The 18,958-nt window shown below is 47.0% G+C and overlaps 1 protein-coding gene across 2 annotated transcripts; it reads right to left on the reverse strand.

The window, feature by feature from the left end:
• Positions 1-539: 539 nt before the first annotated feature.
• Positions 540-16,563, reverse strand: CLDN18 (claudin 18). Of its 2 annotated transcripts, none has more exons than XM_074153760.1 (5): positions 16,344-16,563; positions 3,152-3,316; positions 1,818-1,923; positions 1,343-1,453; positions 540-717 (listed from the first exon to the last, which is right to left on the reverse strand). In XM_074153760.1, the coding sequence occupies exons 1-5, from the start codon at positions 16,561-16,563 to the stop codon at positions 540-542; spliced, it is 780 nt and encodes a 259-aa protein (XP_074009861.1). The 2 variants fall into 2 exon arrangements, with proteins under 2 accessions (XP_074009861.1, XP_074009860.1); XM_074153759.1 differs by lacking the exon at positions 16,344-16,563 and adding an exon at positions 7,886-8,105.
• Positions 16,564-18,958: the final 2,395 nt, after the last annotated feature.

Here is an 18,958-nt window from a genome sequence, read left to right on the forward strand (position 1 = left end):
TGGCAAAACCAGAGCAAAGGCACGCTATCATTACTGCGAAGCACTGTTTTTTCTGATGATCAGAGGGCAGCGAGGTCACGGGATGCTGTTCACCTCTCCAAACTCTAAGAAAGTAGGGGGGCGACATTGCCTAATTGCATGAAAGCCTGCTCAAAGGGAAAAAGGCAGTGGGGTAGCATTGCTTTTACATCTGGGCTATTTTAAATGGGAATTTTAACCTATAAGAAGAACTAGAAAAGGGCACAAGGCACAATCCTGGTCCTGGATATCAGAGTTTATATGTAAAATATAAGCAAACTGTTCTACTCTGAGAGCATGAAAAGGCATTACTTTCGTTACAGGCCTCCTCATGGTAGGCATACTAGCAGGCAGTCGAATAAAACCGATGTTGATAACAAGCTGGGGTACAGCCTCAGAGTAGGGCAAACATGATAGAAAACACAATCCTATTTACAGACTGCTCTGTTTGCATATACTTTTTGCTTCTGAAGTGAAAAATATTTTATGAAAGATAGCGCATCTCAAGCCCAGAAAGTCTACTAGACATAGTCGTATTTTGAAGGGTAGGAGCGTCTTCCATCCTCGCTTCGAGCAGCTTCTTCATACCCTACACCTTTCCTAGTCTTCGTTTCAGGTTCGTACCCAGAACCAACTTTATATGGCCCCGTTCTGTAGGAGATATTCCGCCCCGATGCATTGTAGGACACTGCTTTGTAACTGAAAGAGACGCAAAAGATGGCATCAGCCACTGCAGGGTCTGTGACTACCCAACGTTGCACCCAGTGCTCGTGTTCGCTGCTGGATTTTAGGCAACTTCGTACTGTGTCATCATGTGGAGCCACTCAATGAGCTCAGAATCAACCCTCCATGGACAAGCAGCAAATCTCTTTCCTGTTTTTTTTGTAAACTTATCCTTTATTTCCCATGAGCGAATCCTTGGTTGAGAGAAGGACCCACCTACAATAACCAGCTACGTAGGTGTACAAAGACCTACCTGATGTAAATCATAGCTCAGCTGATGCAATCTACACCTGCTGATGGTCTGCTATGTAATTTGCAATCAAAGCAACAATTAACAGGCCTGGCTTCGCCAGCACATTGCAAATTTTAGATTTTGAGGTTGACTTTTCCCACCCTCTCTATTTGTTTGCAAGTCACGTAGACAGGGAAGAGAAATGGTCACTTTTGACCCATGATACAGGGCAAACAGATGTATCACCATGATAACTCTTCCAACAGTGGTATTACACATAGACATGTTTTGGGGTGAGCTGGCTGTACACTATCCCAACACCCAAGGCTTCATGCAATACCTTCCCATGTCTACAACAGGTAGGCTTACCGGGATTCTTCTGGAATCAGACCTCTGCAAGCCAGGCACATCATGATGCCTCCTACAAGGGTCAGGCCACCTGCCACCCAGCCAACAAAAAGGGCTGAGCCAAAGGTGTACCTACAAAACATGGAGATGTGGCTGATTAGTGCTGTCACAGTGGTCCAGTCTGCTGCTTCTGAAACATGTTGAACATTTTCATTCTCTCTCTGGTCCTGCAGAAGCTCCTGTGAGCACCATCCCACCTGCAGGCTTGTCCTCAGTGGGGTCTCTACCTCACTCTTGAGCTGCGTGAACAGAGACATGCCAGCCAATTTGCTTGGACAAATTATCTCTAGTAGAGATAAGACAGACTCAGTAAATCTTCCAAGTCCTGGGGCCAGACTAACATGCACCCAGAGTTTGCCTTTCCTTCAGCTGCAGCACATTCTGGCCCTGAGGGAGATCTGCACTGTGGAGTACCCTGAGCCAGATGATCACCTACCTGTTCTGGACATTCTGCATTCCCTGGTACATGTTGGTTGTGGACATCCAGAAGTTTGTGACCAGCATGTTGGCAAACACCGACACTCCAGTGATGGCACACAGACCTGAGATCAGACAGAAGGGCAGATACACATGGTAACTATGGACTCCAGTTTTTCTGGGCACCCCAAGTCTTATTTATCCTCATCACGCCCACCAAGACCTCTGAGTCTTTCCTGAAATCCAATTACTCACAACACTGGGGAGGGACTGAGCGATCAGTGTTGCTTCTGCCTCAGGTCCCCATATAGCCATCACTATTGTGGTACTTCAGTGTCACAGTCTTTAAAACTTCTATTCTGAAAGCAGCCCTTATTTTAGGAAGAAACACAATCCCCTGCTCACAGAGATGTGACCAAGGGCCAGGTCCACCATGGCACGTGGGTACCCAACTCCTCAACTAGCTGGGACTAAGAACCTTGTTTTGAAATGAGTCAACTCAGCCAAGGGATGTCCCATTGCAAGAGTCAGCCACATCATCGTTTTAGACATCCTCTCTTTGGGAAAGTGCGGTGGGCTTTTCCAATAGCCTCATTGGTCAAATTCTCAACCCACTGACTCAGATCAATAAAACAATAGGTTTTAAGTGCAAAATCAAAGCAGTGTTGCAGAAGGTGGTTTCCTTGGTCCAGCTTGCACATCCTGAAGTTGTGTTGCATGTTTCATATTCCAGCAAAAGTAAGTGCTGTTCAACTGTAAGGATTTTAGATGGGGCCATTCTACTTCGCTTCATTAGGATATGGATTTGATTTGATTACTCCTCTGCAATAAAGTGTGGGCAAACCTGTAAGTGTAAGTTGATTTGTAATTTTGAGGTAGCTGAGCAACAGTAGGCATTCCTGCAGCCTCCCTGATAAACCAAAGTATTAAAAAATTACAAGCTAGGCTACCACAACTCTGAGACTCTTCATAAAATTATTATGTATAAAGCCTGAGACTCTTCATAAAACCATTTATGTATAAATAAAGGATATAATAGTATGTAACAACAATATACACATAACAAATGAAGAGATTTAATTTCTTTTTTTCCATGGGCTGGTTTTTTCAGCCTTCCATGTTCTGTTCCACACAAACTTCTGTTTTTCTTTTACTAAGCAGAGGTAGAAGCCACTTGTCCCCAGAAGCGCAGGCTGGAAGACAAATGCCAATAACTTCATGCAAGCAGCAACGCTTTGGGTTCCTCCAGAGAGGCTGCTACCTATGACCAGAAGCACATGAAGACTTCCCCGGTCGTCAATTCCAGGTAACCAAGACACCTCGCACATGAAAGACACGACACCACACACTTACCAGCAACAATAAACATGATGCCGGAGGTCAGAGTCATGTTGGCTTTTGCAGAATCCTCCATGCTGCCGATACGGATGCATTTCAGAGCAAAAATGCACACAAGGAGGCCAAGGATGCCCAGGACGATACCCACGATCATGAGGGCCCGCACAGCCTGGAACATCGCTGCAAAACAAATTGACAAGAGATTCGTAAGACCCTAGGAAGTTTTTAAAGATTTTTTTCTGTCCAAAAACAAAAAAAGAAGAAAACCCTGAACATATTATGCAATTCATTTGTCGAAAGCAAAGACTATGCCTTGGAAAACAGGCACCAAATCTATTCTCAGTGTTTTTTTATGGGGCACCTCTGGAAATGTGGCTGGTTTTTTTCAACTATTTAAGGTGTTTGACAGCTTCAACATAATTTTTATATACGTTCATCAGCACCAGTAATGATTTATTCAGCTGTAATTGAGCTGGTCTGTTTCCTAACTACAATGATTGAGAAAGCTTTTTTTTTCAGCAGACAACTCCATCCAGCTATCCATGGTATTTCCAACTAATGTGCGACTCAAAGCGAAGCTCTGTATGTTCCTGCTTTACAGGAAAACTCCTGGCACAGGAGAAGAGGAAAATTGCCTTGATAAACATTACACATACATCAAGGGAGAGCAGCAAAGCTTCAGCAATGACCTCCCCCAGCATATCCTTTCCGTCATTACTTGTAATATCAGTCCTGCCTACATCCACCCACATTCATTAATACAATAAACAAATACCTAGCCCTGAGTTTGCTTCACAGGCTGCTGCCAAGGTGGGAAAGCTTGGTTGGAGGCAGATTGTGATGCTGGTGGGTCATGCTGGTGGGAGCTGAGCGTTGCTGTCAGCCAGATGAAGGTAGCAAAAACCCTACAGGCTCCTCTTGGCCACAATAGAAAAGTAGGGGAAAAAAAACAAAGGGAAAGTTGCACCTTTTAAAATGGAGAAGTGAAGTGAAAAGGCCATGCATTTGAATACCGAGATGATTTTCTAATAAGGTGGCACAAATCCCATCTCGCTTGCAATTCAGTGCTGGCCCCAGCCACTTCTCCTCCCCACCTGTACATGCGTCCCCAGCAGAGACAGGAAGGCGGCAGGGCTGGCAGAGCACTGGGAGGGGGTGGTTGAAAGTATTTCAAGGGCTGTTGTGATCTGGCTAAGAAGAATCACAGCCTCTTCTTGCCCTCCCACGAGCTCTTGCAGCCCTGGGTTTGGCTTTGATGCTCCCCCCAACATGACTGTCCATCTTCAAGGAAGATGACATGGGCTTGTTACCAACTGAGAGGGGAAGGCAATGTATCCTGCAGCCCCAGGGACTTCACTCAGCTTGCCTGTCACTCCTTTTGCTGGGCTGTCCAGGATGGCCATGGGGCCCAAGCGTCCCGTATGGCCTGACTGGAGCAGAAGGCACTGGTGCAGGAGAGCGAGGAGTAGACCCTGCTAGTCTTGCACAGGGAGGGAGAAGGGATGTGTTTATAAACCCTCCACAGGAAAGCATTTGGGGTGGGTGGGTGGTGAGGTGCCCATGCGGGTCTCCTTGCTTGTGGGGTACCACGAAAAACTTTCCTATGAGGGTGCCAGAGCCCTGGAACAGGCTGCCCAGGGAGGTGGTGGAGTCTCCTTCTCTGGAGTTATTCACAACCCCCCTGGATGCATTCCTGTCCAGCCTGCTCTGGGTGACCCTGCTTTGGCAGGGGGTTGGACTAGATGATCTCTGAAGGTCCCTTCAAACCCTGACCATTCTGGGAACCTGAGAAGAACCGTGCTGGCACCATAACGCGCAAGGAAGCCAGTGGTCTGCCATCCCACAGGCTAGGAATATACCACCTTCTTCCATCTGGCAGTCCCACCAGGGCTGCTGCTCTTATGACTCAATTTGCCCTTATCAGCTGATAACAAGTGCTAACGAGCCTGGGATTTTCAATCTCACATTCATCAGCCCCCAGGTGCGAGCTCATTAGTTATTATTCATCAGAGAACAAGAAGCTGGCGGATACGCCTTATCAGCCCTCAAAGGTTGTTCATGCAGCACCTTATGCAAAGCCGAAAGCTGCAAAGAGAAGAAAATCACAATACTCATTTGTCTTTACAGTTACTTAAGTTTTCTTCCAACTGCTTTTGTTTCGGGGCAGGCAGGAGAGGCTGATACTCCAGGACAGCACAAGACACTATGGATCCTGATGGTCCTGAAGGTCCTTGTCCCCAGAACAGTCCTTCATTCCAGGGATGTTTCCTACAGACCTTATTGTTCCTGGGTACCATCACCGTGGTGGTCTCAACCCTTACAGAAGTGACCCTAAGCTAAGACCTCACAGGGATATTGTGGGCTCTCAGGAGAGATGTTCCCAGTGCCTTGGGTGCCCGTGGAAGGACACAACAGGCAGGCCAAACCAAGCAGTTCCTGGGATGTTGCATTTCTGCTAGAGCACTGAAGTCCAAGGGTGGTGAACCTCCATTGAAACAGAGCAATCTGCAGCTGTTGGAAAGGGAAGAGAGAGGAACACAGCAGGGCACAACAGAAAAAATGCAAAATAGTCGTCAGCAGTGATTCCTCTCTCCATGAGGCTGACTTACGCACCATCTCCAGAAAGGCATGGAAAGGAGGAGAAAGTGCTCCCAGGTCTGCCGTGCCATGAAGGCCTCTTCACTTGGCTCATGGGACTGAAAGTGGGAGCTGTTTGGAAAGAGAGAGCACTGCAGTTTCGAGTGAATTTTGGCATCCATTAAAAGTCCTCTGTACAGAGCTGGTATCCAAAGGTGAACGACCTCCCCTGGAAGGAAGGAGCGGAAGGGCTTAGGCAAACAAAATAGGAGACTAATGAAAAAAAATAAAAATTGTATCAGGAGCACTGGTTAGCAAACAGCCCTGTAATTAAAGTCAAGCACAGAAACTCCCTGCCATTTTGCATACCCCGTTTGCATGAGGTAGGATGACTTTGCTTCACACTTGCACACGCGTGGTTGCTCATTTTGCACACTCGATTTTCATACTAAGGGATGATGCGCACAGAAAACAATAGAAATGTTTATTTCTAGATATAGAAATGCAAGCTTATTCACCACAATAAATGTCAGTGATACGAAACCACAGTTTGCATCACTCTCTCCTTCAGACCTAAATGAAACTGGAGAGTTGTCTTTCCCCCCAGTGTTGCTGTGAGTAGTGAGAGGCGAGTGAAGTAAACCAACTTAAACTCATCTAAACCAACATCACTGGCATTTCTGTCAATAATACACAATACAAAGGTGGAAATCTAACTTCATGACCAGTTATGATTAATGGAATATAAAAAGTTTAGGGAAAAAAAATGAGGTTTTATGTTAACCAAACAGGGGCATTCCTTATATTTTAAGGTACTCATCAACTAAACTGACACATAAAGAGAACAAAACTCTAAGACACAATAGAAAATGCCTGTGACTGCTTTGCATGGTTCCTTATTGCTATATTATCTAAAAATAACATAAGAAGTAAAATCTTGATTCTGATAAATTGGCATCAGTGATGGTTACCATTGCCTCATTGCTCTTTTAAAGCACAATCACCTACACACATCATTATAAGGATATGTAGATATATTGATCACCATTTGTATATATAGTTTAATAAATATGTTTTTTATTATTTAAAACAAACGATCCCATAGTAGAAGTGACTCCAAACATCAATTTTGCCCTTCCGAATGAAAGAGAAGTTGCCCAGCAGCTTCGCCAGGCTGGGTACACAGAAACACGTTGGTTCCATTGCACCCCTCGGGACGGTCACGGGCTTTGCTCAAAGAGCAAACATTGCAACCTATGCACTGGTCTGCACCAGAAAAACTCCCTCCTGCCTCACGATAGGGAAGTAAGGTTGGCATCTCTGAGGATACAGGGCTGAGAGCCCACCTCGTGCTCTCTTCCACACCTGTCAATGGAAGCAGAAGGCCTATGTGCAGCACTGCTTTCTTGTACCTATTTGCAATTGTGCACCAAGAACAAAAAACACGCTCGGGTCCATATTTATTGCCAGGTGGCAGGGCACAGGCATGGCAGGTCATGGGGAGGCTGGCTGTTCCCCTCCCATGGCTCCAGATAGCTTGGGAACACAGAATACCCTCACTTGCAGTGGGGTGGGAAAAAAAAAAAATCTCTTTTTGTAAAGCAAGCAAGCAAGCAAATGAGAAAGTCATATCCCTCTGCAATCTACTAATGCAGCCACTAAAACTCACCAGGTGATGTGAAGCAACTGAGCCCACCTTTCCCCTTCCCACCCTTCCCACACACACTGCTCGCAGGCAGATTTCTCCAACTCCAGTTTTCTCTTTGGACAAAATATTATTTCAATTCTTTTCTGTAAAAACCATTATTTTGATAACAACACAAAAATTACATGCGGCTATTCTCCTTGTCTTTTGATCCAAAAGGGCAGAATATCTGGGAGTTTAAACATACTCACTCTCCTCACATCAGTGGAGCTGGGCTGATTTATGCCAGCAACGGGGCTGAACCCATGATGCTCATCCAGAGAGCACCTACACGTGTTCCAAGTTGTAACCTCCACTGAGTAAAGGTATTATTTTGGTAAGAAACACGCATGTCTCTTTAGACTGAGTAGCCTCAAAATTTTATTCCTCACAAAGTGCTTTAAGATATCTGCTCCTGCTTTGGATGAAAACTGTGCAGAGCTATAGAAGAGCTCCTGGGTTAAAACTGGTGTATCTTTTGTCCCTACCTGGCAGCCCAAGAATGGTGAAATATGGTCGGCACTCCGTAAAGCCAGAGCTCTGCCGCACGCAGCTCCTCCACAGTCCCTGATACTGGAAGACGGCTGTGACCGGGTTGTCATACAAGTCCTGCGTGCTCCACATATCCATGGCAGTGGACACCATGCACCCCGCAACACCCAGCGACGAAACGATGAACCCCATCACCTGGCAGATGGTCGTGGACATGGTGTCTCCCCCAGAGTGAGGAGGTGAGACAGCCCTGATGAAGCCGCAGACCTAATGGGAGCACCGAAGTCCTCTTGACTGAGCCACCAGAAATGCAGCAGCTCTTATCAGATGCTTTCCATTGAGCGGTGTGTTTGCTCAAAGTGTTTTTGCAAGATAGTCCAGTTTCACTCTCACTGGGTAGGTTTGTGCTGGCAGGGCCGGAGATATGAGCTTTTGTCCTTTAGAAGTGCTTGTCCTTCCCCAGCTAAGCAGCCACATTCCATCAAGTGTTAGGCAACCCACTTGGAACATGCGCCGTCCCCCCACCGAAACCCTTTGCTGTCCATCGGCCTTCTCCTGCGTGCTTGGCATGGTGCAAAGGTGCTGAGAGGGGCATAGGGAAGGACCATGTTCCCAGGTGAAGTCAGCACCTAGCCCGGGTCACCACCTCCCCAGCCCTCTGCTTATGCAAAGGGCGGGTAGTAGATCTACCATCAGACCAAGTCAGGGACACCTCTACACTCGACCACCCATGTAAGCATCTGCAGAAGAGGCACCGTGATAGACAGGGATGCCAGCGGTGAGCTCTGCGGGAGGATGCGGGGCCACCAGCTCAACCCAGGGAACAAACAGGGACATGGCCACCCTTTGCAGCCACTTCGAGCATCACCAAGGCTGCCTTGGATGATGACCATGGCATAACCCTGGGCACCAAGCCCCAAACTGATCCAGCAAAGCTCCTGCAACCCTGTTCTCCTCCCACCCACATCCCCATTATCCATCATGTGGCCCCACTAGAAACCTATGTGTGGAGGAGGAGAGGCCACATGGACCATTTGGAAGGTGCTTGTCCATATTGGCTGGGGGGATGGTCCTGGAAAAAAGGGTGAGTACAAAAATTAGGAAAGTAATTACCTCTTTGCACAGTGGAGAAGTGCTGGGCACAGGGGAGCGATATAAATTCACCATGCCACTCTGCTGACAGAGCACGGTGAGTTACAGGGACCTTCCAGCCTTCACACTCATCCATTCTCATCTAATGCCCCGCTCTGACTGATTTACTTCAGCCCTGACCTAGAAACAAATTCCCGCTTTTCCCATCCCGACACCGCTCTGTGCACCGTCAATACCATGGGTGATGCCATGTGAAAGCCACCAGGAAGAGGGGAGCTTCTTCCTCCTGGAGAACGACCACCCAAGACACTCCTTTTGCTTTTGTGGCTGTGACACAAGCTGGTGGGCAGCAGACAGAAATGCTTTTGCACTGGACTTTGCTGCAGCATCCGGGGCACAATTCACATGTCTGGTAGACACAAATCACAGCCACCAAATCCCTCCTTGGTCAGGCCCAAGATGTCTTTGCTTACAGCAATTTTATTCAAATTTAGTCATTTCCACTGACTTGGCAAGTTTATACTAGGGGAAGGGCTAGCTCCAGCATATCTAAAATTTGCCAGCAAAAATAATAGTGTGAACAAAAAACATAGAAGTGAGTCATCAAGAACCAGAGATGGTAAGAGCTGGTCATCCTCCATGAGGCAGAACAGATATCTCATCTTGGATAATGTTTCGTGAAAAATCAGGGCTGGGGAGAGCCTAGAAGCTGGGAGGACAATAAGTGCTAAAACAAGTAACATGGCCAGCTCTCCACCCCATCCTTCACTGCCCCACAGTCAGAACTGTGTTCCAAGCCTGAAAAGCTGGTTGCACCCAAGCCCTGATGCTCCCCAGCCATTCTCCAGGACTCTTCGCCTTCATGCCCCAGGACTTGCCGCCTTCTTGCCATCTAGTGGTAAGAGACCACATCACTCTTTTTCCAGATGACCACTTCAAACCATGTCCCAGGGACAGATGTTCCTCTGGGACATAACACCTATTCCTAAGGGTGGTGTCACCTGGCAGCATTAGCGTACAACTGCTCACAGGGCTGCAGAGAAAAATGGACCCATGGACTGGTCACAGCCCAAAATAACCCCTGGGGAGGAAAAAGAAAAGGTGGAGGGGGAATACAAAGGGCAAACATTGTTTTTCCAGATTTTTTTCCAAAAATTTCTACCACTTTTTAAACTACTGGTGCTTCTGCTAAGTTAGACACCTGGGTGGTTGAGTGAGTACCAGTGGAGGTGGCCCTCCCGTGTACCATGTCCACCTGTTTGCTTTGCTGGGAGGGGAGCCACCACTCCTTCCTCTCACCCTTTCTACTGGTTTCAGCTGTGTGTGCTGTTGGAGCGGCTCTTCAAGCCACTAGGGATCTTCTCTCCTCCTCCACCATTTCACACTCCCAGGCCCCATTTCTCCTCCCCCCCGCCCTCCATTGGAAACAGGGCCATCCCCTGGATTGCCCCTAATTATGCCCTGAGCTGAAGGTTGCCATTCGGGCAGTGCTGCTTCACCTTTCCTTGGAGATACGGTTTTCTCCTGCTGATGGGGAACGCTGCTTCTCATCATCCCTCTTACTCAGGGGCAGCAAAACCTCAGAGCAATAGTGGAGCCATCATATATCATCAACAATCTCCAGACATACAAGAAAGCCCAGATAAACTGATCTATCTTTGATTTTGAAGGCCAAATTGAATCATGTCTCTGAAGAGGACTAACCAGCACGGGGCTGCGCATTCCCTCCTGAAACCTCATGCATGCTCCCCCAAAAAATGAAGCTGAGCAAGCAACTTCAGCAACAAAGATCATGCTGCGGTCCTTAGCCAAGAGGCAAGCAGTCATCCAACCATGCTTAGCACTCCAGATATTGCTGTATTTGAAAAATTATTGTGTTTTGGAGGGGTTTCTATTTGCTCACCCCTAAGCATATTGCTTAAGGTGCTATCCAGCCATCCCAGCATTAGCTGCCTGCCATTTCTCATGCTCTGATTAACATCATGCTTTATACACCGGGAACTCAAAGCTCCCATAAATACTTTCCTCAGTGGTTGGTTGAAGCAAAGTTCTGGAGAAAAAACCACAAACTTGTTTCCATCCTAACCCTTCTCCTAGCCCATATTCTCGGCCTTTCTGAAATGTTCTTACTTTAAGCTTATTGTTCATGGTTGTTTCTGAACCGCTCATGACAGGGAAAAATATGTTTCCCTTTGCAAAAAAATTATCGCCTCATTTTCTCAGCACCCAGCCAAATAACAGGAGATCACATGGCAGCTCTATCCGAACTGTCAGCTCAGAGCACAACCTGAAAAGTGGTCAGGTGACACGATACTGTAGAGCATGCCTAAGCACCTTTACTACAACCTGACACTCATCTCCAGCCACCCCTGGGAGATGCCTACAGCCTGGAGTTGTTGAAGGATGGTGATCTCTCTCCAAGTATGTGCCTGTTGCTCGGTCTCCAGCAAGGTGCTTGAGTGCTTGGGCCAGAGGTCTTGCCACGCCATGTGGTAATGCTGAGCAGCATCTAAGGAAGGGACATGATGGGGAGACGGCTCTTACAAAGACCAAGCTTCCTCACCAAGGAGCAGAGAACAGGGGTCCCACTCTGAATATTGGGACATCTGTAGTGGTTTGACCAAACTAGGAAAAAGAAGGGTCCTTTGTGACCGCTCCCCTCTACAACCTTTATTTCAGCTCATACTTGCTTTATCTACCCAGGCGTTGACTCTATATTATCTCAAAACCGTTCACTGGGCCCATTGCAACTCCTGAATGTTATCACCGCCTCTCCCATAAAAATTACCTACAGCTCATGTTTACTTTAAAATTTGCAAATATAGCTCACACCCTGCCAGTCAGTTGCAGCTTGTTCAGACCGAAACAAAGCAAACCCACCCTTCTCTTTCTGTTCCTCCATTGCTGTGGTGACCACAACCTCCAGGAGCATATGGTCCACTAGTCCATAGCATGAGAAGGGCTTACTTCTGAAATTCAGTGGGGAAAAGGGGTCATGGAAGGCCTCCGTCCCAGCTCAGACCCATTCTATCCTATTGGTCTTCAGGTGGTCCAGAGGAGCTTTGGAGGTCCCTCAGCAGAGCTGGGGTGCATGAAGCCGCGTCCTTCCCTACATATCCATAAAGCTGTAGCCCAGCCCCATAACTCCACAGCCTCTTGCTGTTTCCCTTGCCTTGCTCTTCTTCTGACCCTCAGCCCAGTTCCTTTAGGATTATTTTTCACGTCTCTTGTCTTTTCATGGTGCAAAGGCACGAGACAGTGGCAAGGATGTGATGAAGGTGTCTAGCTTCCTGACATTCCCCGCTGGGCTCTCTGCCACCTCTGCCCACCCTGAGTGTCACTGGGTACCGGGGTGCCCGAGACCTCTCTAAGGGTCTCACATTAGCTCTTTCCCCATCTCCACACCTCCTTCCGCTCCTGCTGTGAACGCAAACCCACTGCAGCCTCATGTACCCCCTTAGTAGGTTACATCAAGTCTGCAACCTACCTGGGCCACCTAAACCCTTCTGTGCATGAAACGTAGTCTCAAAAGACTTGAAGCAGTTTACAGCAGTTGCCTGAAGACATTTCAAAATTTGGAGATTAATTGAGGGGGTCAAAGCATTTTAAGTAGCAAGCAGAGCTTGGATGAGACTTTACTATGGCCATTGCCAGTGGAGGATCATGACACGGCAATTAGCAGTCCCCATCCTTACAAACTTTGGGCACAAAGCAGTTCCATGCTGTTTCTTTGGCCAAGGGACTACCTTTTCTCCAAAATCCTCAGAGCAAGGATTTTACTAGGCCTATGCCACTAAATGTGCGTTGGTTGTACGAAAAAAAGAAAACCTAGTCATTGATGTAGAAGAAAAAAATCCAGAGACTGCAATATGGATTCTCCTCGGGGAACATCTGCTCATCTCCGCCACCTTGCACCAGCAAAACTGAAAGCAGTTGTTTTATGCAAAAGTCTTGACAGCCACGATTACATTCCCATGGGCTAGTTTTACTCTGACCCCTCTAGGAACACATACGTGTTTACCAGCTGCAGAACTTTACCAGGGTGCTCTCAGACTTTCAAAGTTTACTGTTGGAAAAGCAAAAATATTCTTATTTTTCAAGTCACCAGCTTTTTGTTCCATGGCAGAGAGATGCCTCAGCCTTTTGGGAAGGGTCAAAAGGGGTTTTGACTTAAGCACAAAATGTCCTTTCAAAAATGGCTGAGCCAGTCTAGCTGAAGAGGTCTGGAAATAAGAGACCAAGACAGACAACAGGAAAATTACTGCACGTGTTGTTGTAGTTCAGTAAACTTGTAAGGAACTGAAAAATGCTCCTTTTAGCAGAAAGTGCCTTGTGACTTCCACACTAGGTGAAACTACCAGCCTTGCCAGAGCCCAGCTAGTGCTATTTGTCTATTATTTGTGTGTTCAAATTCAGACCATGTCCTCCAGACAACCACAGTAAGGTTCTGCCAATACACCAAAGCCAGCAGCAAAAAAAATAATAAGAGAAAGCAAAATCAGAACAAACAAGCTTAGTTCTCAAGTGACATATTTCACCAGAGACTGACTGTTTATAGCTGAGCAATGAGGGGGAGAGCCATAAACTACCTGTGTTATTTCTCATTTTCATCTATTATCTTGATTTTCTCCTCAATCTCTTTGAAATTAAAATTCCCAACTAAATTGAAGATAGATGATGGGCAAGACAAGTTTAATCTTTGCTATGGGAGCGAGGGATTGAGGAAAAAAAAAAAAATACCCTCGGAAACCAAAACTTCACTGATGTACTCAGGTCACCTCGCTGCTTTGCTAGAGTCCTATTATTTTTATTCACTCCGGCACTATTGTTCCCAATATAAATTGCCATTGTCAGAATAATAAATAGGGGTTTATAATGGAAATGCTGACAAACCATTAACTATGGTGTGGTTAGCACGGGGGGTTCAATGGAGATCAAGGTGCGGCACGGTTAAAATAAACACTGCGATGATCCACTTAAATAATATCTTTGCAAATTAATAATTTGATTTTTAGTACTGTTTTCCACCCTCCCTCCCCCTGGTTGGGATACAGCTGCCCTTCGCTGGCGGCGGGTGGGAAGAAATGCCCCTAGGAGCAGATGAATTCGGGAGACGGAGCCAATCTATAAAGCACAGCTGTGGGGCCCTTGGTTTTGCACCAGCTCCTCCAGAGACTGGAATTGTCAGACAATATATAACAGGAGGGGAAAGAGGGAGGGAGAGCAAAGGAGTGACTTCAGAAGAGCAAGCCCTGTTATTAAAAAAAAAAAAAAAAAAGGAAAAAATATCCACCTCACTTTGTAGGGCAGTGCTGATAGAGCCGGTCACAGAAATCATCTTGTTGGGACAAAAGTACATAAATATTCATGTGGGCATACACCATCAGGGAAGGCACTGACTCTCCAACACCACCGAGGATGAGGATAGCAACTTCAGGGGGTTCACCCGCTTCTATTTTTAAAGCTTATGCTTCATCCTTTGGGCTGCTTTTTTTTTTTTTTTTTTTTTTTTTAAATCCCTTTTTGTAGGCGACTGCAACAAGCCCAGAAAATCACACATGGTAATTCCACTCCGAGGTGACCGATTCATTAGAGACCCTGACATTTAGGAGAGGATGCCCCTTTCTGTCCGCAGAGCTTGCTGGATGGAAGGAAGGACAGACTGATCTCCCCCAGCCCATCTGTGAAATGAAGGATATCCATCCCCCCAACGCCGCTGTGTGTTTCCATTTTAGGAAATTAATACCCACCCAACAGACACCAGACTGGAGGCTTGGGAACTGCAAAAGAAAAGCTGTAGCTTTTCACTGTAATGCTGACATTAGCAATGGAGGTATTTCGAAAGAACAAAAAAACCTCCCAAATCTCCAGTATTCTGGTTTCTTCAAAGATTAAAGTAGTTCCCAGAGCTGAATACTTGAAAAGTTTAATTGCTTCTTCTCTAGAGTTACATTTTCTGTAATTTTAAGCTTTCAGAACTGAAGAACTGAGGGAGCTCTGCAGCTTGTGATGGAAGTATGTGTGCGGGGAGGAGGATTTGCTTTTTACACCTCTCTTTTCTTCCTCATATGGCAACTTTAATCTCTTTACCTATAAGCAATTAGCCTGCTGGAGTTTCACCAACCTGTCCTGCCGCTTGCCGCACGCATTTTCCCTGCTGGGTTTTGCTGACTGTGATAGCAGCGTGTGAACACAAGCCTCGCACAAACATCCCTCTTCAGACCTCATCCTTCATTCACTTGTACCCACCACCTCAGGCGGGATCAGGCCCACCCCCTTCTAGGAGAATGCAGGTCTGTGCCCCAAAGTCTGTGTGGACAAACAGGGGTGTTCAAAACCAGGGCTCCAGCAAGAGGAAGGTGCTCACAGGCATCACTGGCACCTGCACGGGGATGCTGCAGCACAGCTAACACCAGAGGCCAGTTGGGAACGAGGATCCAGAGATGAGTGACAGAAATACAGCTGAAGGGATGAAAAAAACCCTCCTATGGGTGTCTGAGGCCCCAGCTGCATCGCGTTATACTGGTTTGATTTGCACAGAGATAGGCTACTTGTGAAAGAAGCCATTTTTGTGCACAATGCCTATTTCTCTGTGTTTTGGAAATGCCATTTTGCAGGAGTTCTGCAATGATTTGCTGATACAATTGGCTTCTTCCCTCTATTCTTGCTGTGTCAAAGCACAGAGGCTAGATGGATATAACAGTCTAAGTGCCTTTTTTCTCACTGTATTAAGGCAAGAAGAAAACCCAGATAATCCTGTTGTAACCTAATTGTTTGCACCCCTAGATACTCTGGGCACAACCAGGACAGGAATGATACCCGTGGAAGAAAAAACTGGAACCAAAGGAGAATTAGGGAGAAATCCAGCCTGGTGGTGTTAACCCGTACAGAAATACAGTGAGCTGAACTGTGACATATCCTCTTAGAAAAGGATCTTCTCTGATGCCAAGAATATTAGTGGTTTCTGGTGGGAAGCCACGCACAGCCATGCAGCTGGGGTAGGAGCATATATACCCAAGCCAGGCACGGCACAGTGGACAGATCACCCCACGGAGCAGCTCCTACCCCAGGTGTATTGCCTGGACAACACCTCAGGAACCTGATGCATTATCAGCTATAATGAGTTTTGCTGAACCTCAGCTTGGCCATGAGAGCAGGGCTTGGGTTGAGATACTTCCAAGGGACCTGTCATCCAACCAGGGTGAGCAACTGAGGTCCCTTTTGGCTGAGGCTTGGGTTCCCTTCTCTGCACCGAAAATTGCTGATCACCACCGCTCACGCACAGCTTCAGACAACGTAGGTGGGATGCAACGTGCCTGTGGCTCTGCCCTCCCACCTCTTTGCCCTCGTGTCAAGCCCTACCTGGCAGCCCCAGGATGGTGAAGTAGCCACGGCATTCGGTGAAGCCGGAGCTCTCCCGGACACAGGTGCGCCAGAGACCCTGGTAGTTGAACACTGCTGTCACCGGATTATTGTACAGGTCTTGGGTGCTCCACTGGTCCATGCATGTTGACGCGATGATGCCTCCTATTCCTAGAGCGGACACCACGAAGCCCATGGACTGGCATATTGTCACAGACATGGCGCTGAGCACTCGCTAGGCAGGTCCTCGGCACGCACAAGCCTCCACAAGCTGGGTCTGGGGCAGGCAGCCAGGGCAGAAGGGACTTTTAGCTAGAGGCACAGCCTACGTCACAGACGGGAGTCAGGAGAGGTCCGGACCGCACCACACAAACCTACCCTTTCTCTTTATCTGTTTCGGTGAGATAATTTTCCTCGGTCGGTACCAAGAGCCATTTGTTACACACAGCATGAACGCCTCGTTCTCTGTTTACCTTCTCCCTCCAGACAGAGGTGCAGCCAGTACAGGCAGATGGGGACCAGTGGGTCCTTCCAAAACAGCTGGGGCGGAGAGCTGCTGCAGAAGCAACTGCGTACTCCAGGAGGCCAAGTGCAGGGATGCTTAAATCAGATGAAGCAGATAAAAAATTATGGGGAGCTAATCCTTTCCTTGCAGGGATGATGCTTTTGAGCCAAGTGGAGAGGCTTTTATTAGCATGCCTCTACCTGGGCATGTTTGTTCAAGCAAAGGATAGTGTATAAAAGAGGATAGTGTAGAGCACCACCGCAGCAGATGCTCGGGTGGACCTGGCTGCTTGGGGAGGTCAGGCTGGGAGCCCACAGGAAAGGCAGCAGTTGCTGAAGAGTGAATGGTGTGAACCTGCAGTTTGCTGTGGGAGGACCAAGACAGGCAAAGAGAGCAGGGAAAAAAGAATAAATGGAAGTAAAGGTATATCCTCATTCGCTATTGCCTTTTTCATCCTCATCCAAATATGAATTTGGACTTGTTTAGATGGACAAAGAAGGAGGGCAGAAATGTCACTATGTATTACTGTAAGACAAGAGCACCTTAGAGATCTAAACTTATCCCAAAAAATTACTTTGTTGGGTAGTGTCTTTTTTTGTCCATTCTGCTCCATCCCTCACCACTTCCTTCCTAGCCCAGTTTTCCACTGGTGCCAACCTGTTTGCAGTTGGAGAGTAAACAGGGATGTTGCTGAGGAGCTGCTTTCCTTCAGAGGGGGGGAGATGACAAGCCCTGTTTCAGCAGTGCTAGATTCACACTTGGCATGTGGAGGGTCCAGGAAGGGAACATCAGAAGAAGTGGAGCCCAGTGGGGTGATGTTTAGGTGGTGGAGGTGGAAGGGCATCAGGGAGCGTGAATAACTGGACCAAGACCACCTGGCCACATTCGCCCTTGCCTAAGGACCATTGAGTCTCTCACAGACACTTGGTCTTGTGTGTACGCAGACTTCCCTGTGAAGCTGCTTCTGAAGAAGATCCAACCTGTTGTGTGAACACAGTGGTTGGCTCCAGAGATTATTTTGTTTCTGCATATTTTTTTTTGGAGAGAATCAAGCAAGCTGGAAGGGACCTTGGAAAGTCATCCAGTCTCTTCTCATACCCAAAACAGAGGAACCTTTCTTCTCATAAAGCTCTGACCTGCCATCAGAGAGCATCCATGAGGGAGATGTTGCTCTCACCCAGTATAGTTTACCCCAGAGTATCAAACTGAAGTTCATTACATATCATTCATGAATAGTAGTGCCTGAATGTAGATAATGAATCAGGGAAAAGTTAACCCCATGAGTCTCACCAACAGTCCTCTGTTTTAAACATAATACAACCCCGGTTTCCTTGTGTTACCCAGAAGAACAGCAGTGCTGATTCATTGCCACTTTCATAATTCACTCTGTCTCCCAGAGACCCTTTTTTGGGCATGGTGATACCCGGTCCCGGTGACACACCTCACCCACTGCATGTCGTGGCTGTAGTTACTTTTGGTATCGGTCAACATAGCTTAATCACGGAAAGCTTTCCCCGTATCACATCGCTAAATATAGAGCCTGAGACTAGAGCGCAAATACACTCCCTGTGTTTGTCACAACCTGGGTCACCCGGTGATGGGAAAGACTCATGACAGCCAGGGATTGTTTTCAATAAATTAAATAAAAGGATAAACTTGCCTTGCATTCAATCAACCTGGGAGGCCTGAAAAATTAATTTCCATTTTGGTACACCTCGATCCCTGGGTGAGAAGTGCCATGGACATGCAAAGGGACAGATCTTGGACAAGTCATCACTCCCTTTATTTCAATGACTGCCAGTTTACAGCAGCCAGAAGAGTAAGGTCCTGGTGTGTGAGCAGTATCATTCACAAACAGAAATTTCATAGCTGTAACCAAAAGGACAGTTTTTTCTACTGACAGCTTTTCACAGTGAAAATAATCAAGAACTGAACTCCTTCATCCACCTAAACTTACCAACTTGACGTGAGAGTACCACTTATTTCCCTCATTCAAAACTCCCCAGCACCTTTAACAACTGTTTCTTCTGTTGAAGTACAATCTGTGGCTCTCACCGAGGTCATCTGGGAGGATCAACCACCATCCTGGGCTCTTACCTTTTCTGTTTCC

Source organism: Numenius arquata, chromosome 9 (assembly GCF_964106895.1).
Source record: "Numenius arquata chromosome 9, bNumArq3.hap1.1, whole genome shotgun sequence".
Classification (NCBI taxonomy): domain Eukaryota; kingdom Metazoa; phylum Chordata; class Aves; order Charadriiformes; family Scolopacidae; genus Numenius; species Numenius arquata.